Raw genomic sequence first — 21,592 nt, forward strand, 5'->3', positions numbered from 1 at the left:
AACACCCCTAGGAGTGTGTGTTCTGTTAAGATACAACCTGCAGTGCCTTAAAATGGCTTCTACTGTACTGCCTTAAAATGGCTTCTACTGTACAGCACAGTGGAGTTGCCATGGTAACCGCTTCACAGTACTCCACAATGGGGCTCCCTCTGGTAAGAGGGAAAATCCAACATTAGAAATTACGTTTGATCCGGACATTTGTGAATGTCTAATACCAGATTAGGATAAACAAATACCCAGGCAATGCCAGGTTAACAGCTAGTGATCAATAGGATAAAAGGTGTAAAGTACCCCTGCTTCAGGAACTGTGTCTACAAACAACAGTAGCATAGGGAATTAAGAGGGAGGGACACCCTCTCCAAATGAGATGGAGACATCTACAAAGTGGGAGTTCTTCTCGAAGATAGTAAATCCAACTATGAATGGGCAATCTAACCATTGCCCATTGCCCCTCATTCTAAGTTCATGTCCGTCCTATTTAGAGGAGCCTTTAAACGTTCTCCTCCACATAGATGAGCTGGAAGGTTATTGGGAGAAGAATGCAGGGAATGAGTTCCATGGCATTCTTATGTGGTTAGATGCAACACATTTTTTTAATATTTTATTGGATTTTTATTTTTAAACATAAAACAACATCAATACATGAACAGTGTGGCATCTGTGTATAACTCATATTAATACAAATAACAACAGTCAATTGTTACATTAATCAAACTTGTATAATCCTAATATGAACATACTTGATTGTTTTAGTTACTCAGAGTTTCCATGTTCCATTCTAATGTCAATAATCTTCTTAAACATGCATAGTAATACCATATTTCAATCTCTCATCTTTCCATCTAGTTATAACATGTTCAACTTATATAGATATTGTAACTGCTTAAATTCCCTCTAATTCTTACTTCTACCTCTATTCTGACTTCTAATAAAGTCACTAATCCTAATATTAATACACATGTTTAATTGAGACATCGCCCTTTTAAAGATGCGTATTCTTATTTCTACCTCTATTTCTAGTGAATTGCAACGGAAAATGTTAAATTTCTGCCAAATTCAATGGGTCGCGATTAGATGCAACTCAATGAATTTGACAGAAATTTAATATTTTCCGTTTTGTGATGTGCGATAGGAACACACTTCAGTTTTTCTTTCAATGGAAGCATCTCTTGCAGAATTTCACCTCATAAAGCAATTTGTAGGGAAGTTCACAAAGGACTGAGACAATCAGAACGGAGAAGCTAAGTAGTTACACAGAAAAGAATATGTGCTTCATGCGACGGAAAAATGTTTCAAACTTAATGGCTTCTGCTAAAAGTAAAAGGGAACATCAGGTCCTAATGTTAATGGGTGTTTCTTGGTCATTGAGATTGTTAAAATGTGGTGTGTGTGTTTTTTTTTTATACATGTGAAAAAGTTCGTTGTCTTAAAGACTGGATAAAAGTCTTTGGATTTGATGGAAGATAAATTTTTAAAGATAATTGAGAGATTAAAAAGGGAAAGTATGCTTGAACAAACCATCAAATACTGCAAGTGCACTTTCTTCCTGAAGGCACCTGTCTGTTACTTCCAGTGACATTTTGAACTTTAAGTTGGTTTCCCTAGCAGAAAGAGAGAGAGAAAAAAAAATAAGTTGCAATGGTGGAAATTTAATAAAGTAAATTAAGGATTTCAGTTTCTTTTTTTTTAAGTTTGCTTAAGACTCTGCAGTTATTTATTTTCGATTACATTTTGTTTTTCCTATTTTTCTGGTTATTATATTTAAAACATGAATAAAGCAACAGTGGCAAAATCTATAGACCATCCCTGCATGACATCTCAAAATGAATTCTATTCCAATTTCTAGATGAGATCCATGGCCAAGTAATTACATAGATTAAAAACTGCTCTACTTCCTTCTCCATTAAATCTAATTAACAGAATGAATTTTGTTAACAAAGTAGAGATGTTGCATAGGATGTTTAGAGATATAATATGGTGGTTCATGGTCATTTGGGGGGAATCATATCATTTTGCTAAGGAAAACAAAACTAAATCAGTTTTTTAAAAGATCAAACTTTCTGGATAGACTTGATGAAAATAGGTTTTGTATGAGATGGGAACTACTGTATGTAGAACCAGCATATACAATTTTCCTTTTTTTTTTTGGTCATTGTATCACAATGGGAAATGGCTGTTTGCATCACCTTGTTCGTGTTATTTGTGCAGTGATTATATAGGAGAACTAAAATACTGTTGAACCAGATTAGAGAGCAACAGGTAACTAAACAAACTGAACAACAAGAGTGATAGGTTTTTTCTTTAAAATAAGAAGTTATAAGCAAGAGCCTCATTGTAATTTAAAGGAACCCCCCCACACAAACACACAATTTATACATTTTAACAGATTGGTCATGCTATATTTCTTTCACTTATATTTTGTATCCTTCAAACAGAATTAGTTGTGTAGTTCTTAAAAGCAAGATCTATGTATATATTCCCAATAATAAACTGTAAGGTACAAACAATATATTTTAACAACAATACTCCAGCTTTACTTTCTTCATTTTATTCCTGCAAGTGGAATAAAATATAAAATATAATATTTTAATGTTTAAATATGTCCTCTAAAATTCCCTCTGTAAGAATGTAAATCTGTTGTTAAGACAACACACAATCAATATTTGGGGCATGTTTGGAGAATGAAAGTAAGAATAAACAGACTTACCCATCTAATTCAGCTGTTTCTACATAACAAAGGCTATTGGGCTCTGAACTGGACAACAACAAAATATCAGCCTAGTTAAATAAACAAAATAAATTAAATGTACATAATCACGACATTAAATTTTCAGTGTTAATATATAAACATGCAGCGCTTTTGTACTTACAGGAACAAATGCATTTTTCCCCAAACGGATGATATCGCCAACTACAATGTCTTTCCATTTTGTGTTCTGAAAACTAAGTAGCAAGATATTTACACATAGAAATGTGTACATTATATACACAGAAATGAAAATATAATTTAATAATTATTAAAGTAAAGCCTCTAGTATTTTGCTCCAAAAATATATAGAACAGTAATACAAACTTTCCTAAAAAAACGTTTAAATATTTCGCATGCATACTGAACACTGTATTTATGATTCAGAAGACAACAGTATTTTTCAGCAGCAGGCATCACTGTGCCATTTTGCACAATATAAGTGTGAAAAGAAAAAAATCTAGTTTATTATTTCTAAATTTCACATTCTCTTTCTCATCTAAATGTTAACGTCCTTCTTATTACAGAAAGTTTAAACATTTGGGCTTACATACCCCTAAATCTGCAGGATTATAGATACTGGTTTAAAATATGTAAATTTGATTTTTCTTATGAAGGAAGGCAAATAGATGTGTCACAGGGTAACGTTGCAAGATCCAATCTGGGTCAGGAATCAGAATCAGAGGTTTACTCTTCCAGAGTCATGCTGGAGCCTATCTTCAGGAACTTCTCTCTACTGGAATATGTGCTTTGGGCTATCCTGTGAGCCATATTTATGTGGTGCCTTCCTATTGGTTGATTGGTGTGTTGATGGCTGGCGATTGACTGTTGTTTCCTTGCGCTGACAAGCCCTCGTCCCTCCTTGATAAGCTGGTGTAAAATCAGCACTTCTGTTAACTGACAAGGGGTCTGTTTCAGCGGTGGGTTTCACATTTTGTTACCACCAATTCGCCCCGCGTGCACCTCTTCTGCATGTGCGTCCAGCTTTCCGTGCATGCGCGCACACCTCCCAAACATTCAGCCGGCCTCAAAAACATGGCTAAATAGGACAGCATAGAGCCGGGACAGATGGGCAGACCCACCTGTGATTTCCCCTACTAGTTTGGGTGAACCGGTCCAAACTGATTGAATACCACCTCTGGTTTGTTTCCCAGACTTCATGACTGTAAGCTGCCCGGGATTGGGCGGCCTATAAATTCAATAAATGAAATGAAATGACTGACTACCAATTTATCAAGAACTTAGGAGCTGAGGGCTTGGCAGCATAAGGAAACAACAGTCAATCACCAGCCATCAACACACCAATCAACCATTAAGAAGGCATCACATAAATACAAAGAATGAAATAGCCCAAAGCACATATTCCAGTAGAGAGAAGTTCCCTGAAGACGGGCTCCAGCACGAATCTGAAAACTTGGAAGAGTAAACTTCTGGTCCCAGTGATCAACCCAAATTGGATCTTCATTTTTTCCTCCTCATCTTATTACTTCAAAATGTGATGTTAGAATCATTCAGCTATGTAACATTCACAACGTTTACTTAGTTATTTGTTATGCACGTAGCTGAAAATTACCTAATGATTGACACCAATTCACCACTATATAAACATTAGACTTGCACAAACTGGATTCAATCAGATTACCGGTTCAATTCAAATTAAGCTGATCAGATTTGAAAGACTGATCCAGTCTGAGCTTCAATTCAAATCAATTCAAATTCAATCAAACCAGATTGAAAGCTAAAAGTAATTGTGTGTTTGTAGGAAACCAGTGCAGTTGGTTAAATGGAGCCAATGTGAAGCAATCTTTAGATTTTAGAAATCGGGTTCAGAAATTTGCCTGAATGTGAGAATTAAATATTTGCATGATAGACGGAAATGAAATGTTAGTGTGGGAAGTTAGTGTGTCTGCCCAAGGCATCCTCATTTTTCCTGCCTCTCCCCCCCCCGCCCCAAGTTAATAGCCATTGCACCTGTAGAAAATGGTTCACTGACAAATGCGCGCCGACAAAACCACGCTGATGAAACCGCGCCCGCCATCAACAAACAACATAATGGGACGCGAAAACAACATTATAACCCTAACCCTAACCCTTTATAACGTTATTTTCGCGTCCCACTATGTTGTTTGTTGATGGCGGGCACGGTTTTGTCGGCGCGGTTTTGTCAACGCGCATTTGTTGGGCGCGCATTTGACAGGTCACGGTAGAAAATTATATATAATTGGAAAATTATAGATATCTCATTGTAGTACCTCTTGCCCTTGATTACATCACATGTTCGATTGTTAATTTCACTGTCCATCCGATGGCGTGCCTAAAAGAGCAAATTAATTAAACAAAATTAAAAAGACTCTCATTATTTAACATAAAGAAGTTGTAATAACGATCATAATATTAAAAGTATCTCTCCCACAAGATCTCTTCCTACTTTTGATGGGCATGGGGATAATGTATCAAATATTTCAGGACCTTAAGCAGAAAATAGTAATTCAGGCAAGTAAATAATTGCTTATCAGGAAGGCATCTGCATAATAATTGCAAAAGATATTTATGTATTTGTTAGATTTTTATCCTGCCTTTATTACTTTATAAGTAACTCAAGACAGTGAACAAATCTAATGCTCTTTGCTCCTCCTATTTTCCTCACGGACAACAAAAACTCTCTGAGTGGGTTGGGGTGTGGAAGAATGACTGGCCCAAAGCCACCTAGCCAGCTTGCATTTCTAAAGCGGGACTAGAACTCTCAGTCTCCTGGTTTCTAAGACAAGCAGTTTAACCACTACAACCAAACTGGCTCTTTTGAGAAGCAAAGTCATGCCTTTCCTTTCTTTAATTTAGGGAGCCCAGAAGTCTGTTCTGTTTTTCCTTTGCCTGTTGCCTTCTTGGAAATCTTCTATCACACTTAATAGGTTTTTTTAAAAAAAAGTGAAAAGCAAAAAGAGAAAAATTCTTACAATATCGTCCACTAGATCTTTAACTGCAGTGATACCCAAGACGAGGAGTAACGGAACCAACGTAGTATACCAAGACAGAGTCGTTATCTGAGGAATTGTCTGCAGTGAAAAGAACAAACCCATCAATTAATTATTTTTGTAAGACACCACATAGATATCCCAGGTGGCTTATATATTAGAGAGGTTCCTGATGGCAGATTATGCTATTCCTATTATAGGTAATGCTCAACTTACAACCACTCATTTAATGAATGTTTGAAGTTACAATGGTGCTCTAAAAAGTCTATTACGACTGTCCTTGCACTTACAAGTGTCATAAATCCACAGTCATATAATCAAAATTTGAGCACTTGGCAACCCACATATGTATATTTATGATGTTTACATAATCCTGGGATCATGTGTTTTCCATTTGCAACTTTCCCAGATGGCTTTTGACAAGCAAAATCAATGGGGAAAGTTGGGTTTGCTTAACAACTGTGTGATTCACTTAACAATTGCAGTGATTTGCTTAAAAACCTGGCAAAAAAGGCTTTAAAATTGGGCACAACTCACTTAAAACTCCTTGCTTAGTAATGGAAATTTTGATCTCAATTGTAGTCATAAATCGAGGGCTACCAGTAATGAATCAGAGTCCTAAATCAGGTTGCGAATACTGCCTCTGAAGCAGACGCTTTACTCAAAATTCTTAGATTTAGTAAGTTTAAAAGCATTACAAAAGAATGATTATCCAAAATAGATCCAATTTAAGTACTGCACAGAAATACTTTCATCGAAACTTAGCATATCCATTATGTTTTGAGTCAGAAATAATCTTATTTTCACAGTATTGTTCTAGTCTGCCCTATCTGAAAATCTTACAACAGTCATTTTTATACGAGCTATGGTAAATACTAGATAGAGCTAGCAAGGAGCGGTAGGAACTCTACCAAAAGGAGGATGTTAAAGGTTAACAGCGGTGATGCAATAAAACCCCGTTCCCTAGAAGGAAGTACTGATTTTCGGTATTGACCCCAAAATGCTACATTATTGCACATGCCCTCTGAGGCTAAGATTTCTGTCGATAGGCTCCACATTACAGTAAGCTGAACAAGGAAATTTGGATCAGCTCAGGTTCCAATGTTGCTACACCAATATAACATAGACTGGATTGTGTAAAGTATATACATACATACATACATACATACATACATACATACATACATACATATGAGCAGATTGCTCATATACATAATTTGTTTTCTGAAAATTAGCATTTCCCACATTCTTTAGTCAAGAACTTCCCTCATGAGATTAAAACCACAAAGTATGTGTATAAAATCAAGAGCCTACAGTCCAGTGTTGCAGATTGTCAACCATTTTACATTGCTGATAGATGTATACTGAGTCAATCTGCGGCAGTAGTGGGTTCTGGGCGGTATGGCCCAGTATGGCCGTACCGGTGATAGCTGGGAGTAGCGGCCACTATACCGGAACGGTGGCTCATTTGGTCCACCTGCCTGCCCTCGTTCCTTACCGGTTTTTGATGGAAATGGGCCAATTGTGCACGCGTGCACAGCATGTGGTGCCTGCACCACCTCTGCCGAGCAGCTGGGTGGTGGCGTGCGCATGCGTGCACAGTGCATGTGCCCAACGAGGATTCCCGGCCCCATGTGCAGCGTACTGGTTGCGACGGGATCCAAAACCCACCACTGATCTGGGGCTCTAAATTTGACCATAGAGGGGGTTAGTCCATTATAAATGTCAACGTTTATTATACCTGTAAAATAAGTAGAACAAGGAAATAGAAATTGGCAATTCTTTTAAACTGTTCATACAAGTTCAATGGCAAAAAGGTAATTGGATTATACTTGTAGGTTTTGATGGCATTCCCCTGTTGAAGACAAAAAAAAAAATCACTTTAGTTAAAGCATTAATATAGAAATCATACAAATTCCTTTTGTATTTTAAATAAAACATTATTAACCAAAGTGATTTGCTATGCAAACCAGACTATTCTGAAACAGCCTTTGGGATTTTAATGCTTTGCAAAAAAAAAAAAGTCTTATGCCACTACATATTATTCCACATAAAAAAAATAAAACCCAATTTAAAAAAGCATTGAAGGGAAATAGAGAAGCATTCGCCACTTGGCCAAGTATTGAAAAGCTGCCTTAGGAAGCCAAGAAACTCCCATTCCCAGCTTGTCTCATAAATGGATTTCATAAATATTCTCTACAATCATTATTTTTGGAAATGTTGAGTTTTTTTTAGGTATACAAAGGAATTTTCACTAACTCTGTTGCTCAATTTACTCAGACTGATTCAGCCTTCCAGCTTTCCGAGGTGGGTAAAATGAGGACCCAGATTGTTGGGGGCAATAGGCTGACTCTATAACCTGCTTAGAGAGGGCTGTAAAGCACCGTTAAGCAGTATATACAGTAAGTCTAAATTCCATTGCTATTATTATTGTTATTCTCTAACAGTTTCAGCCAACAAACTAGTCTCAACGCTGGTGATCAACAGCTTTGTTTGAAAAATTAGAATATAAGAGTTTGATGCTTTAAGGATTGTTTTAAAATACGAATATATGATGCAAAACCTACAGTGTATGCAACTATAATTAATTAGGGTGAAGGTGTAGCTCCATAACTAAACCATGATTAACCCAATAGGATTATAAATTTTACAGCTTAAACATATATGGAATTGGCTTCATCCCATCCCATTGGTCTAACTCATCCAGTCAAGCAGGGGCTGTATGTTGAAGACCCCCATCAATTAAAGAACTCCAACTGGCAGAGTCTTGGAAGAGAGCCTTTTCTGCCATTGCCTATGGAATATTCTCTTTCAGGAAGTTAGCAATAGCAGTTAGATTTATATACCGCTTCATAGGGCTTTCAGCCCTCTCTAGGCAGTTTACAGAGTCAGCATATTGCCTCCACAGTCTGGGTCCTCATTTTACCCACCTCGGAAGGATGGAAGGCTGAGTCAACCTTGAGCCGGTGAGATTTGAACAGCCGAACTGCAGCTAACAGTCAGCTGAAGTGGCTGCAGTACTGCACTCTAACCAGTGCGCCACCTCGGCTCTTAGGTGGTGGGCCCCCACTCTCCTGGCCTTCCAAAAAGGAGTTAAACTCCTTTTAACTCCTATAGCCTTGTACGGTGAGCAGTGGGATTGGTTGGTGCCCTGAGAACCCTCCCTTTGTCAATTAATTTTTAACAAGGTTTAATTATTCTTGCCTCCTTAAAACATTTTAATTCTAATTCTAATATATTAATTCTAACATTTTAATTTTTATATACTATTTTTATATTTTAATGATTGATTGTACACTGTCCAGAGTCCCTCTTTGAGGGAGATGGGTGGTTCATAAATGTTAAGAATGAATGAATGAATGAATGATCGATCAATCACTATGCAGAGCAGGCATACCAAATATTATATTTTTTGTATTGTATTGTATTGTATTGTATTGTATTGTATTGTATTGTATTGTATTGTATTGTATTGTATTGTATTGTATTGTATTGTATTATTTGTATGCCGCCCTTCTCCGGGAGGACTCAGGGCGGTGAACAATTCAAGGGGGAAAAAAAGGGGAACATAAAAGACAAAATACAAATAATAAAAGTAGACAACAGTCACACAGCCATACATGTCGAGAGGGGAGGGAACTCATCACCCCCAGGCCTGCCGGCAAAGCCAGGTTTTGACGGCTTTTCGGAAGGCCTGGAGAGAGGTGAGGGTCCGAATCCCTGCGGGGAGTTCATTCCAGAGGGCCGGAGCTGCCACAGAGAAGGCCCTCCCCTGGGTAATAGCCAGGTGGCATTGGCTGGTAGATGGCACCCGGAGGAGGCCAACCCTGTGAGATCTAATGGGTCTGTGGGAGGTAATTGGCAGCAGGCGGTCTCTCAAGTTTTACATACAGCTCCTCACTCAGTGGGCCGAGACAAGCCACAAGATTTGACCCCCCTGGCGTAGAGCAGGACTGTCAAACTCACAGCCTGCTGGCTGGATGTGTCACACGCTGGCCACGCCCACGCCCGGTTTAGCAAAGGGGGGGGAGTCCCAATATGTCACATTATGACGCTGTGATGTTGCAAGTTTGACACCCCTGGTGTAGAGCAACCAAAACAACAAAGTAATAGGCAGATGGGGACAATTGGAGCATCTTTTCCATCATAAGTGTGAGTAGGCTATCAAGTACATGAATTTTGATTGTGTGACCAAAGGGGGCTGCAACAGATTGTTTAATCCTGAGAATGTCCTTGAATGTTCTTGAATTTCTTAAATTTAACCTTGGGTCTTTTATTAGGTAAAGTTAAATGTTCCCCTCACAAATATATCCTAGTTGTTCCCATCTCTAGGGGGCGGTGCTCATCTCCATTTCAAAGCCAAAGAGCCATTGCTGTCCGAAGATGTCTCCATGGTCCAGAGTGGCTGGCATAACTAAATGCCGAAGGTGAACAGAACGCTGTTACCTTCCCAACAAAGGTGGTTCCTATTTTTCTACTTGCATTTTTCAAACTGCTAGGTTGGCAGAAGCTGGGACAAGTAACGGGAGCTCACTCCGTTACATGGCAATAGGGATTCAAAAGGTCTTTTATTTGACCACATCACATTAGTTGTGTCTGACATTCATTTAATACCTTGTTTTCCATTTTTAATTAAAGCCTTTGGAACAGAAAATTAAACCTTGGAAGAATTCTTCTTAATCAAGACTATTTTAACTTTCTCCACCTTAAAAAAAAACAAAAACCTGTATATTTTTCCAGATCCCTGAGTAATTATTTTTAGATAGGAGTCTATTGTTTTTTTCTCAAATAAATGAACCTTGTTTTTACCATGATGTTAAATCTTATTATTCAGTAGATACGTATATTGCTTTTCTTCCTCAGCTAAATTCCATGTCAACGTATGAGTTATTCCATTAATTTTAATTAAACTAAAATACAAGGAAATCACCTCCAATTTAGCTCTAACCACCATTTTTGAAAGAGTAGCTTCCAAAAGGCCACTGAAATGCAAATTGAATTCTCTGGCACAAAAAAGGGTTAATGGCATTTAGAAAATAATTAATTAAAACTGCAAAGGGTAAATATATTTTTAGATGAAGTCTTATTTGAGAATGAATACAACCAGAGCATTCTTAGGATTGATGAAAACTCCAATGCAGCAACCACTAGGCTCTTCAACTATGTTAAATGCCAGCTGCAATGCATGTGTATTATATTAAAATGAACATTAGGGCATCCAGTTCCTCTCTTTGTTCTCCTTAGAACATGCTGGCTAAATACACTACAGTAAGAACTGCACTCAAATACATCTGGAAAGTGTACCTTTTGCAAAGTCTGGACTAATGAATCCATGACTGTACAAAACAATTAATCAATTAAGATTTTCTCCTTAGATGAGAGGCTTAAGAACTATTGGAAACTATTACGTACAGAGATGTTTACTTACCGCGTATTTACTTTTCTGAATACAAAGGAATATTGTTTTCTTAAATTGGGGTTGCTCATAGAAAGCTCTGTCATTTGCTTTAACTTGCCAGCTGCAATCTGAAAACACAGCAAAATATTTAATTTGTAAATACTTGCAAGTAGAGGACGGGTTTTCCTTCTATATATTATAGAAAGTCAGTGCCTACCCCTCCTAGAAGAATGAAATATTTTGGGAAATATTAAACAGGCAGAATATTATATTTCCCCAAAGGGAGAGTTGGAGAAACATGTTTTTTTAGAGGCAGAAAGCAGCCCCCACTTTCCTTAAAAGCCCACAGCATATGTCAGCACTTAAGAGATAAAGAGTTTATTGAAAGAGGAAGACAAGTAACCAGATGGCTCTATTCATAGGCAAAGCAAATACTGCAGGCAGAAATCCATTCAAGACAGGATATTTTGAAAATCCCTGCAGCAAAGTCTGGACAAAGGCAGAATGGTGGGATTAGAAGCAGCCCCCTCACTCAAGATCCAAAAGAAGGATCTTGAAGAAGAAACCATTAAGCCACAAGTGGAATTGCCTAACATCCTTTCAGAACACAAGCCCCTTCATTGCACCATCTCAGGGCAGTCCAAAGTCCAAACTTCACCTGGGAGCTTGGATAAACAATAAACCAGATTAGCTCAGACAATCTCCTAGGATTTCCATTTCCCCTTTGCCTATAGAGCCAGCTATGACCTCTACATGACCCCATAGGAATCTGACAACAACCAATAGAATACATGTTCTTGCACAGGAACAGGAAACTCAAGTGCAAAGCCCAAGAGAAGGTATTTTTTAAAAAAACCATTCTCAACTCCATTTTGCTATCAATAAACCATCTTTCCAATCAGCCTTCCATTTCCTTTCTCCCAGCTTGGAACTGAACCAGGTGGATATTTCTTCCCACAATACGTATTAAGTGGGAGTGTGTACCACACACCCTCTTTTTTTTAAAAAAAAAAAATATCAAAGCAGCTGCACCATTTGCAAAGCTCAAAAGGCAAAAAATTTGCATTATATCCTTGACTTTGCATACATTCAGAAATATCTAGATGCTGTTCAATTTTGCTTTAATCAATCAAAACTAGCAGTACTGATGTGTAAAATTTGCAGTACAAAATATGTAATATTGACAGAGAAATGCTAAAGGTGGGAGAACAGGATAACTGTTGAATGGTAAAATTAATTTTACCTGGAGGGAGGGGAAAGGACACCTTACTAAAAAGAACCACAGGTATGTCATCCATTTGTTTTGTCTTTTTTTACTGAAAAGCTTGCTGAAAAGTTATTGTAATGATACATCTATTTGCTATGCAGTTACTAAATGCAATTGAAAAGCTGATACAATCTAACCATTGTTTTTCTGCGCCTTAATCCTCATCCACATAAGTATTTGTTACTACTTGTTCATGAATAATGTTCCCAAAATATATCTCAATTAATGTACTGAATTTTGATGGGATAAAAATCTCCTTGATTATTTCTTCTCTGTTGCAAATGTTCTGAATTAATTATTGATTTATGACGATGGAAGTTTTTATTTGTTCATCAAAATAGGCATGGAAAAGTTAAAGGTCCCAGGAATCTAACAAGATCTAAATTAGATCACCTATTAAGTTTGTTACTGGGCAACTAATTGATCTACTTAAATAATTACCCTATACGCTTCAATATCTAAGGGGTTGCCACAAAGAAGTGGGAGACAAGCTATTCTCCAAATGTCCTGAAGGCAGGAAAAAGAAGCAATGGATGGAAACTAACCAAGGAGAGAAGCAGTTAGAACATTAATCAGTGGAACAATTGCCTCCAGAAGTGGTGAATGCTCCAACACTGGACATTTTTAAGAAGAGATAGAACAATCATTTGTCTGAAATGGTAGCGGGTTTCCTACCTAAATAGGAGGGGTAGGACTAGAAGACCTCCAAGGTCCCTTCCAACTCTGTTATTCTGTTCTTCTCTAAAGAAAAAAATAATTCTTCAAAATAATCACTAGCCTTAGGTAATAATTTCTTGCATTCTCACCTTTTCGAAGTGTCTCTCGAGTTGCTTCCACCTCTATGTTAAAACGGTTTTGTTCTGGCTCAACATCAGGTTGAGTTTCCAAGTCATCTTCTGTCTCATCATCGCTATAGGGAACCTCCTCATCATTGGGCTGAGTGTCTTCATCAAAGGTCGTTTCAGAGTCTCTTTCTGAATTCATGCTGCCAAGAAGATGCTGAGAACCAAAAATAAAAGGAGATCAGTATCAACCTGCCAATTCCTTCTTACCACTTTTTCATCAGAGCAAATTTGACCAGCTAAAACACATTTACTTAATCTATGCTTTACAAAGAACCTATCTCAGAGGCTGCCAAAAAGAAGAAGAAGTCAAGCTATTCTCCAAAGCACCTGCGAGCAGGACAAGAAGCAATGGGTGGAAACTAATCAAGGAGGGAAGCAACCTAGAACTAAGGAGAAACTCCCTGACAGTTAGAACAATTAATCAGTGGAACAACTTGCCTCCAGAACTTGTGAATGCTCCAAGGCTAGAAGTTTTAAAGAAGACGTTGGATAACCATTTGTCTGAAGTGGCGTAGGATTTCCTGCCTAAAGAGGGGGTTGGACTAGAAGACCTCCAAGGTCCCTTCCAACTCTGTTATTCTATTCTATTCTATTCTATTCTATTCTATACTATACTATACTATACTATACTATACTATACTATACTATACTATACTATACTATACTATACTATACTATACTATACTATACTATACTATACTATTGTATTCCCTTATCATTCATGGCCTCTGCAGGGCAAAGCTTCTGTAGCTAGCAAATCGATCAATCAATAAGTCAATCGTTATGATGATTTTAAATGTTATTATTTGGTAGATATATTGCTTTTCTTCCTCAGCCAAATTCCATGTCAATGTATGAGTTACTTCATTAATTTTAATTAAACTAAAATACAAGGAAATCTGACCTTGAACCCCAACCAGTCATGCTTTTTAGGTGCCATTTCCCTTTCAAAACCTATCAACAATTTCTATATGGAGAATCATCCTACGGATCAATTAAGTGGGATAGTAAAGTAAATTCACTTGTGAAAACGTCTTATAAAGGAATTAAGTATTGAAGCACTACAATTTTAGTGCACTGCATAGAAAATAAACAAAAATCATAATTAAAAAAACCTACAGATAAGAGGCAAAACTGTAGAACTGGGACCTCTCTCAGGACAGGCACCGTTTTTCTAACATTTAGCCTTATTCTAGCTAGGCAATGGAGAACATGGTTGCTAGCAAATAGCTCTGGGCGTAGAGGAAATTAGACACTGGGAAATTGTAACAGGTTGTAGCAGAGGTGGGTTCCTACCAGTTCGGACTGGTTCAGCCAAGTAGGTAGTAACTCAGCCTGCCACATCCCCTAACCGGTGGCGCCATCTTGATTTTTGGTTCTCTGCATGTGCAGAACAATTTTAATTGTATTCGTTGTATTCAAAAATGTATTTTTTTCCCTTTTCTAACATTGTGCGCATGCGCAGACCTTTTTTAGGTGCAAATGTGTACACGTGGGTAGCAAAAAAATTTTGCACACCAAACTGGCAGTAACGCCGGCAGCAACCCACCCCTGGGCTGTGGGTTCCCTTCTTACAAAGAGGATCTCAAGCAGTGGTGGGATACAACCAGTACGCCCCGGTATGGGCGTACCGGTGCCTGCTTGGAACACCAGGTACCGTTGGAGTACGGTGCTCCGGAGAGCCCACCTGCACTCCTTACCTGTATTTGAGCCGATCAGGGCTTTCATGCACGTGTACGGAGCATACAGCGCCTGCGCAAAGCTCCGCCGAGCAGCTGGAGTGTTGCGGAGCTGCCGCGGGCAGTAAGTACACATGTGCATGCTGCGCACGTGCATGTGGTGGACGTGCGGCCCTGTTGCACCATACCAGTTGCAACGGGATCTGGAATCCACCCCTGATCTCAAGGGATCCCACTAGGGAGACAGGACTGACCAACAGGTCAACTTCCATCAAATGACTCAAAATGTATCATAATTAGAGACAGAGAAGTTCAGACTCTCAGATATGCTGGGACAAAACCAATTTGCATATCAATAATTAACAGGATAGCCTTGGAAATGTCTATATGCAAAAAGAAAAGTGTGGATGCTCTTGAATTGATTGATTGAAATATTAATTATGTATGCTCACTTTATAAAACATGATCAATTGTAGTAATAAAAGTGGGGAATAACAAAAGATGTTGCAGAACCCAAGATAAATAATTTAAGGATCTTAAAAATCCAATTAATGTGGCTGTGCTGTACCATTTCCTCTCTGCTCCCTCTCTACTAATGTTATGTCCAATGGTCTGAATCATCCTATAAAATATAGACAATTAATTAGAGCTAAATAAGATTGAAACTTGGCATGTCTTGGCCTCTTGGCATGCCACCCAAAGACCAAGTCAGCTCTGACCAGGTCCACATATTTAGTCTAGGATAACAAAAACTGGTAAAACTTGCTTATCGTACCTTATGATTCTTGATGAATGTATATTGTCTTTTCATGTGCACTGAGAGCACACGGACCAAAGATAAAATTCCTTGTGTGTCCAATCACACTTGGCCAATAAAGAATTCTATTTTATTCTATTCTATTCTATTCTATTCTATTCTATTCTATTCTACTCTATTCTATTCTATTCTATTATTTTCTATTTAATTAAATCTTATTCTATAATATGCCTTCTTCAGACATGGGCCCTACAATTATTTGGGACTAGAGTTCCCATCAGTCTGACTGATTATGTTGGCTGGAATTGATAGCAGTTGTAATTTGAAGCACCTGAATAACATTATATTGATAAATATGATCATGATATATTGATCAACATTCAGGACAAATGCTTGGCATTTGAATCATTGAAACTTTAGATGCATAACCAAGAATCTTCTTCAACATTCAGAACAAATCAGAGCACGGGGTTCCTTTTGTGTAACCATTTTACACCAATGATTCTCAACCTGTGATCTATGGACCCCTGGGGTGTGGGGGGCACAATATTGTCACGGAGGGGAATGCAAATCCAATATGTATTGGATTATATACAATGTCGGAAGAGCAGGTAAAGGAAACCATGTTAGCATGGAGTAGGAACTTTGGTTACAGCATGGATTTGGACAATTGGCAAGACTTATGGGAAAGAAACAGAAAGTTAACTTTAGCCATCTCATATAAAGAAAACTTATACAAGATGTTCTACAAGTGACACATCCCACCCACAAGATTAGCTAAAATTAACAAAAATTTATCACCACGATGTTGGAAATGTAATGCTGCACTAGGGACCTTCTACCATATGTGGTGGGAGTGCACGAAAGCTAGGGCTTTTGGGCACCAGATACGAAAGTATTTGGAAGAGATGCTAAATCAAAGGATGGAGTTGAGGCCAGGATAATTTCTACTAGGGATCACAAAAGAAAAACATGGCAAAGGTGGACTATATTTAATGCTGCATATTTTAACGGCAGCAAGACTGTTTTTTGCACAGAAATGGAAAAATAAAGAGACTCCCGCAGAATAAGAAATAAGATACTGACATGCACAGAGATGGACAGACTGACTCTAGAGCTCAAAGTCAAGGGTGAGATGGAATATCACGAAATCTGGGACAAATAGTACAATGGTGAGAAATGAGGGGGAAAAGGCCAGGACAGAAAAACACAAGACAAGTTAAGAATACAGTTAAAAAATACGGTATTAAGAATGTGTGATATGTAGAAAATGGATATGTATTTGTATGATTAGTAATTATATAAAAGACATGATCACTAGACAGGTAATCTGACTGACTACCTACACCTATGTAATGGATATATTATGTAATTGTTATAAGATCTAATTACTATATGGAAATGTCTATGCCAGAAATGTCGCACTATGTCCCATGTTTTTAATGTTTATCTAATTAAAAACTTTATAAAAAATGTTATATTTTAAATGTCGTGTTAGGTATTGGGGGTCATGGGCCATGATCCGTGGCCAGTAAAATATTTAAAGGGAGTTTGGGGTGAAGAAAAGTTTGAGAACTACTGCTTTACACAATACTTTAATCATTAGACCAAAGTATTTTAACTTAAGCAGGCAATATTAAACCAGCATGTTATAGAGGGCTAGGACTGGGGAGGCCCAGATTCAAATTTACTTCCCCCCATGGAAAGTCAATGGATGAATGTGCTTCAGGCACTGGCTAGTTCACAAAGTGGTTCTTGTAAACTTAGGAAAAAAAACTACACACGATATGCCACCGTGATGGAATGTGGTCTGGATTCCCAGGAGCACGTTCCAGAATAACAAGAGACAGCACAGTTGTCCCTAATAGTTTCCAGAAGATACTACGTTTTCATGGTGCAAACAGCCTGCTTTAGTTTGACAGGTGAGAAAGAATAAAGGAAATTGCTTAGAGTGTCTCAACATGTCTTTCTTGGTTTTTGGAACCTGGCAGCCATCATGAGTTTGTGAGAGAACGAGGAGTCATCAATCATCAAAACAAAACAAAAAAAGAAACAAAAGGCCAGCTGAACCTCTTTAGAAACTTGCACACAGAATGAAAAAGAAAGCAAATAATTCCTGTGTGTTTGTGTGTGTGCACCTGCCTGTTTGTATGTGTGTGTGTGTACACAAAATACTGCAAGGTAGAAGTCTGCAAGGCCAGAGCTCTTGTTTCCGTATGATAATTATATCCAGGAGTGAGCTGCTGGGGGTTTGCAGGGGTTCAGGAGAACCTCTAGCTAAGATTCTGTGCAGTTCAGAAAACGCCCAAATCCCACTCCTGGCTGGCCCTGCCCACCTCGCCCCTCCCTGGAGTCCCCACGCAGCCTGTTTTGGATGCAGGTAAGTGGAGAACGCGCACAGAGGCTCAGGGAGGGCGAAAAATGGGCCTACTGGAAATTCAGGAAGGGCGGAAACGGGCCCATTTCCAGCCTCCAGAGGGCCTCTGGAGCCTGGGGAAGCCGTTTTTGCCCTCCCGTAGGCTCAAACAAAGCCTCCAGAGCCAGGGGAGACAAAAATGTTCTCTCCACGCCATGGTGTAGGAGCCTACTAGCCCACACCCACCAGGGCCATGGCCACCCAGCAACCAGGCAGAGAACCCCTTGCTAAACTTTTTGAAGCCGACCCCTGATTATGTCTATTATAAAAGTTAATATTGGTATTTGAACTCCCCTCCCTCCCGGAACTCAAAGGATCTACGCAGAATTTTATTCCAATGTGATTCTCACATCATGATAAGTTGGATGAGTAAGTGTCATCACGGTGTTCTTTTGTTTTGCCAGCTGTGCTTATATTCTAAGACATAAGGTAGGATGAATCTTCTTTGTAAGCCTACTACACATGTCCCTTTTGCCTTCTTTTTTCTCTTTCTGTTTGCCTGCCACGAGGAAGTAGGCTAGGAACTTTACCAGAATGTAGTTATTAGCCAGTAAGTTTGTTTATTACTTATTTTACAATAAAAATGTGTTTGCTTAGAATCTACCTTGGGTTTATTTTACTTAACCATGAAGTATACTCCAAGGAAAAACCACGATTCACCCCTCATCAAACACAGGGCTGAATTTACAACCCTCACAAGTGTGACCGCCCCTGTTAACCCAATGAGCTTTTTGCATGCTCAGGTACAGGCTGTAGTAAGAGAGGGATAGAATCAAGATCATGTGAAGAGTTAGTGCCACTTTATAAGGCCTTGGAAAGGCCACACTTGGAATACCGCATCCAGTTTTGGTTGCCACGATGTAAAAGAGATGTTGAGACTCTAGAAAGAGTGCAGAGAAGAGCAACAAAGATGATTAGGGGACGGGAGGCTAAAATATATGAAAAAGAGTGCAAGAATTGGGTATGTCTAGTTTAACAAAAGGAAGGACTGGGGTGACATGATAGCAGTCTTCTAATGGCTAATGGGCTTCCACAAAGAAGAGGGAGTCGAACTATTCTCCAAGGCACCTGAAGGCAGGACATGGAGCAATGGATGGAAACTAATGAAGAGGAGAACCAACCTAAAAAAAGGAGAAATTTCTTGACAGTGAGAATAATTAATCAGTGGAACAACTTTCCTCCAGATGTTGTAGGTGCTCCGCCACTGATGGTTTTTAAGAAGATATTGGACAGCCATTTGTCCAGAATGATATACGGTATCTATGCATGTATGTATGTATGTATGTACATATTTTTCAGAGTATAAGATGCACCAGAATATAAGACACACCAAGGTTTTGAAGAGGCAATTTTTTAAAAAAAGTTTTTGTACTGCAAACCTCCCCAAAACGGACTGTTTTTCATGAAAACGGGTCCTTTTTTTTTTTTAAAGGGCATGGATAGCCTTTAGGAGGCTTACAGAGTGCTCCTGAAGGCTTGGGGGGGGGGCAAAATTGAGCAAAACACGCCCTGTTTTTCGCTCATTTCTGCCCTCCCCAGCCCCCAGGAGCACTCTAGAAGCCTCCTAAAGGCTCTGCATGGCCATTTTGGTGAAGAGGGCAGGGTTTCAGGAAGCCAAAAATGCTGTATTCAGTGTATAAGACACACCCAGATTTTCAGCCTCTTTTTTGAGGGGAAAAAGGTGTAACTTATATACGCCAAAAATACGGTATGTATGTATGTATGTATGTATGTATGTATGTATGTATGTATGTATGTATGTATGTATGTATAAAAATAAAAACCAGGAAACACCACAAAGTTGAAATCTTGAGCTCAGCTCTTACCAACTTCATAGGCCCCATTGGCAACAATATGGAAATGATTTTGCCATTTTCTTTCTCAAGGATGTTTTTCAATTTCAGTCTACAATGTACAGTCAAGTATTTCAGACTGTAGGAGTAATCAGACTTATTTATGTTCTGATTTTTGCTAATTTTTGTTGTTGTTGATCAGCTGAATTTGCTCATAGAGAGAAAAAGATATTTTTGGAATAATTACCATAGTTTAAAATAGAAATATTGCTCATATCTGTGGGCTGGCTGTAATGGGGTACTGGCACACACAGGTTGCCATTTGGTATTTGAGAGGGCCATTTTCCTAGGTTCCACCAGACAAATTTCCTTCATAATTGGGAACCTCAGCGTTCTACCTTCGTATTCCGGTGGACCAAGTAGAGATATGTCAAAGTTCCCAACTCAACATCCTTACTGTAAGTTCTACAAGACACAGCTACAATATATCTAAAAAGCACCAGGTTGGTAAAGGCTGGTTGAATATCTGGATAATACTTGGCACTTTTAATTTTATCTGAAATGCTGGCAAACATTTATTTTAATTCTAAGTATCACAAAAGAAAAGACAAGACAGTAGATGTGTTCAAAAACAATTTTGCATTAAACACCCTTGTCCCATTCTTCAAAGAGACAGATGTATCATAATTCAGGTCTTCTTTTTCTATTCTTCTGCACTTTAATTCATGCCTCAATTTTATAAACTCCACCCTATGAAGCTTTCTTTCCATCTGAACTCAAATAATACCCATAGATGCACTTCTGTATCTACATTTTCTGCAAACACTGGTTGACTTAGATTGTAAGGAGTGGCATAGTTAATGCCTAACAGGGTTATGTAAAAAAAAAAAGGGGGGGGGAACCAACTATTTTGCAATTCTTTATGCTGCGTGTTAGATGTTCTCAAAGAAAAGAAAGTTTTGACCTTGACGGCTTCCTCATAAAGATACTGAAAAGAAAATTAATTCAACTCTGCAAACTGTCTTACACACCCACAGACAACCAAATCCTCCTTTTCCATTAAAATTTGACACCTTTGTAAAAGAACAAGCATCCGACATGCAAGTCGGCAGTCCTTTTAAATGTCTTGTGATAAAACTGCATACCTTTAGAATGAGAAGAATTGTGTTCTTTTTCCTCCCACTAATGTTTCACTTAACAAATTAAGACACTATATATAAAAAAACATTGCCTCCAGAAAAGTTTGTGTTAACTTGTTTCCTTCTTTCCTCAACAGGGGAATGCTTGTGGGGTACGGATAGTCCCTTGACTTACAACCACAATTAAGTGCAAATTTTCCATTGCTAAGTAAGACCATTGTTAAATGAGTTTTGCCTCATTTTGCGATCTTTCTTGCCATGGTTGTTAAGTGAATTGTTGCAGTGATGAAGTGAGCAACACAGTTTGTTAAGTGAATCTGGCTTCCCTGTTGAGTTTGCTTGTCAGAAGGTCGTGAAAGCTGATCACATGATTCTAGGAGACCACAACCATCATAAGTACATGACAGTTGCCAAGCCTTCCAATTTTGATCAAGTAATCACGAGGATGCTGCAATGATCATAAGAGTGAAAAACTGTCTCGAGTCACTTTTTCCAGTGCCATTGTAACTTCTAATGGTCACTAAATGAATGGTTGTAAATTGGGGGCCTCCTGCATATAGTATGCCAGTGACTCTGGATT

The 21,592-nt window shown here is 38.4% G+C and overlaps 1 protein-coding gene across 1 annotated transcript in view; it reads right to left on the reverse strand.

The window, feature by feature from the left end:
- Positions 1–21,592, reverse strand: part of ATP8B1 (ATPase phospholipid transporting 8B1) — a 94,209-nt gene that overhangs the window by 39,645 nt on the left and 32,972 nt on the right. The window contains exons 2-9 of the mRNA XM_087715354.1: positions 13,190–13,382; positions 11,147–11,244; positions 7,460–7,573; positions 5,701–5,799; positions 4,999–5,060; positions 2,871–2,943; positions 2,708–2,778; positions 1,519–1,601 (exon numbers count right to left, since the gene is read on the reverse strand). Of these exons, the coding sequence (XP_087571480.1) occupies positions 1,519–1,601; positions 2,708–2,778; positions 2,871–2,943; positions 4,999–5,060; positions 5,701–5,799; positions 7,460–7,573; positions 11,147–11,244; positions 13,190–13,367 (778 nt within the window). The 5' untranslated portion in view covers positions 13,368–13,382. The remainder of the gene's footprint in view (positions 1–1,518; positions 1,602–2,707; positions 2,779–2,870; positions 2,944–4,998; positions 5,061–5,700; positions 5,800–7,459; positions 7,574–11,146; positions 11,245–13,189; positions 13,383–21,592) is intronic.

This window comes from Thamnophis sirtalis, unplaced genomic scaffold (genome assembly GCF_051295495.1).
Source record: "Thamnophis sirtalis isolate CommonGarterSnake01/CBP01778 unplaced genomic scaffold, rThaSir2_p1.2 scaffold_5, whole genome shotgun sequence".
Lineage (NCBI taxonomy): Eukaryota > Metazoa > Chordata > Lepidosauria > Squamata > Natricidae > Thamnophis > Thamnophis sirtalis.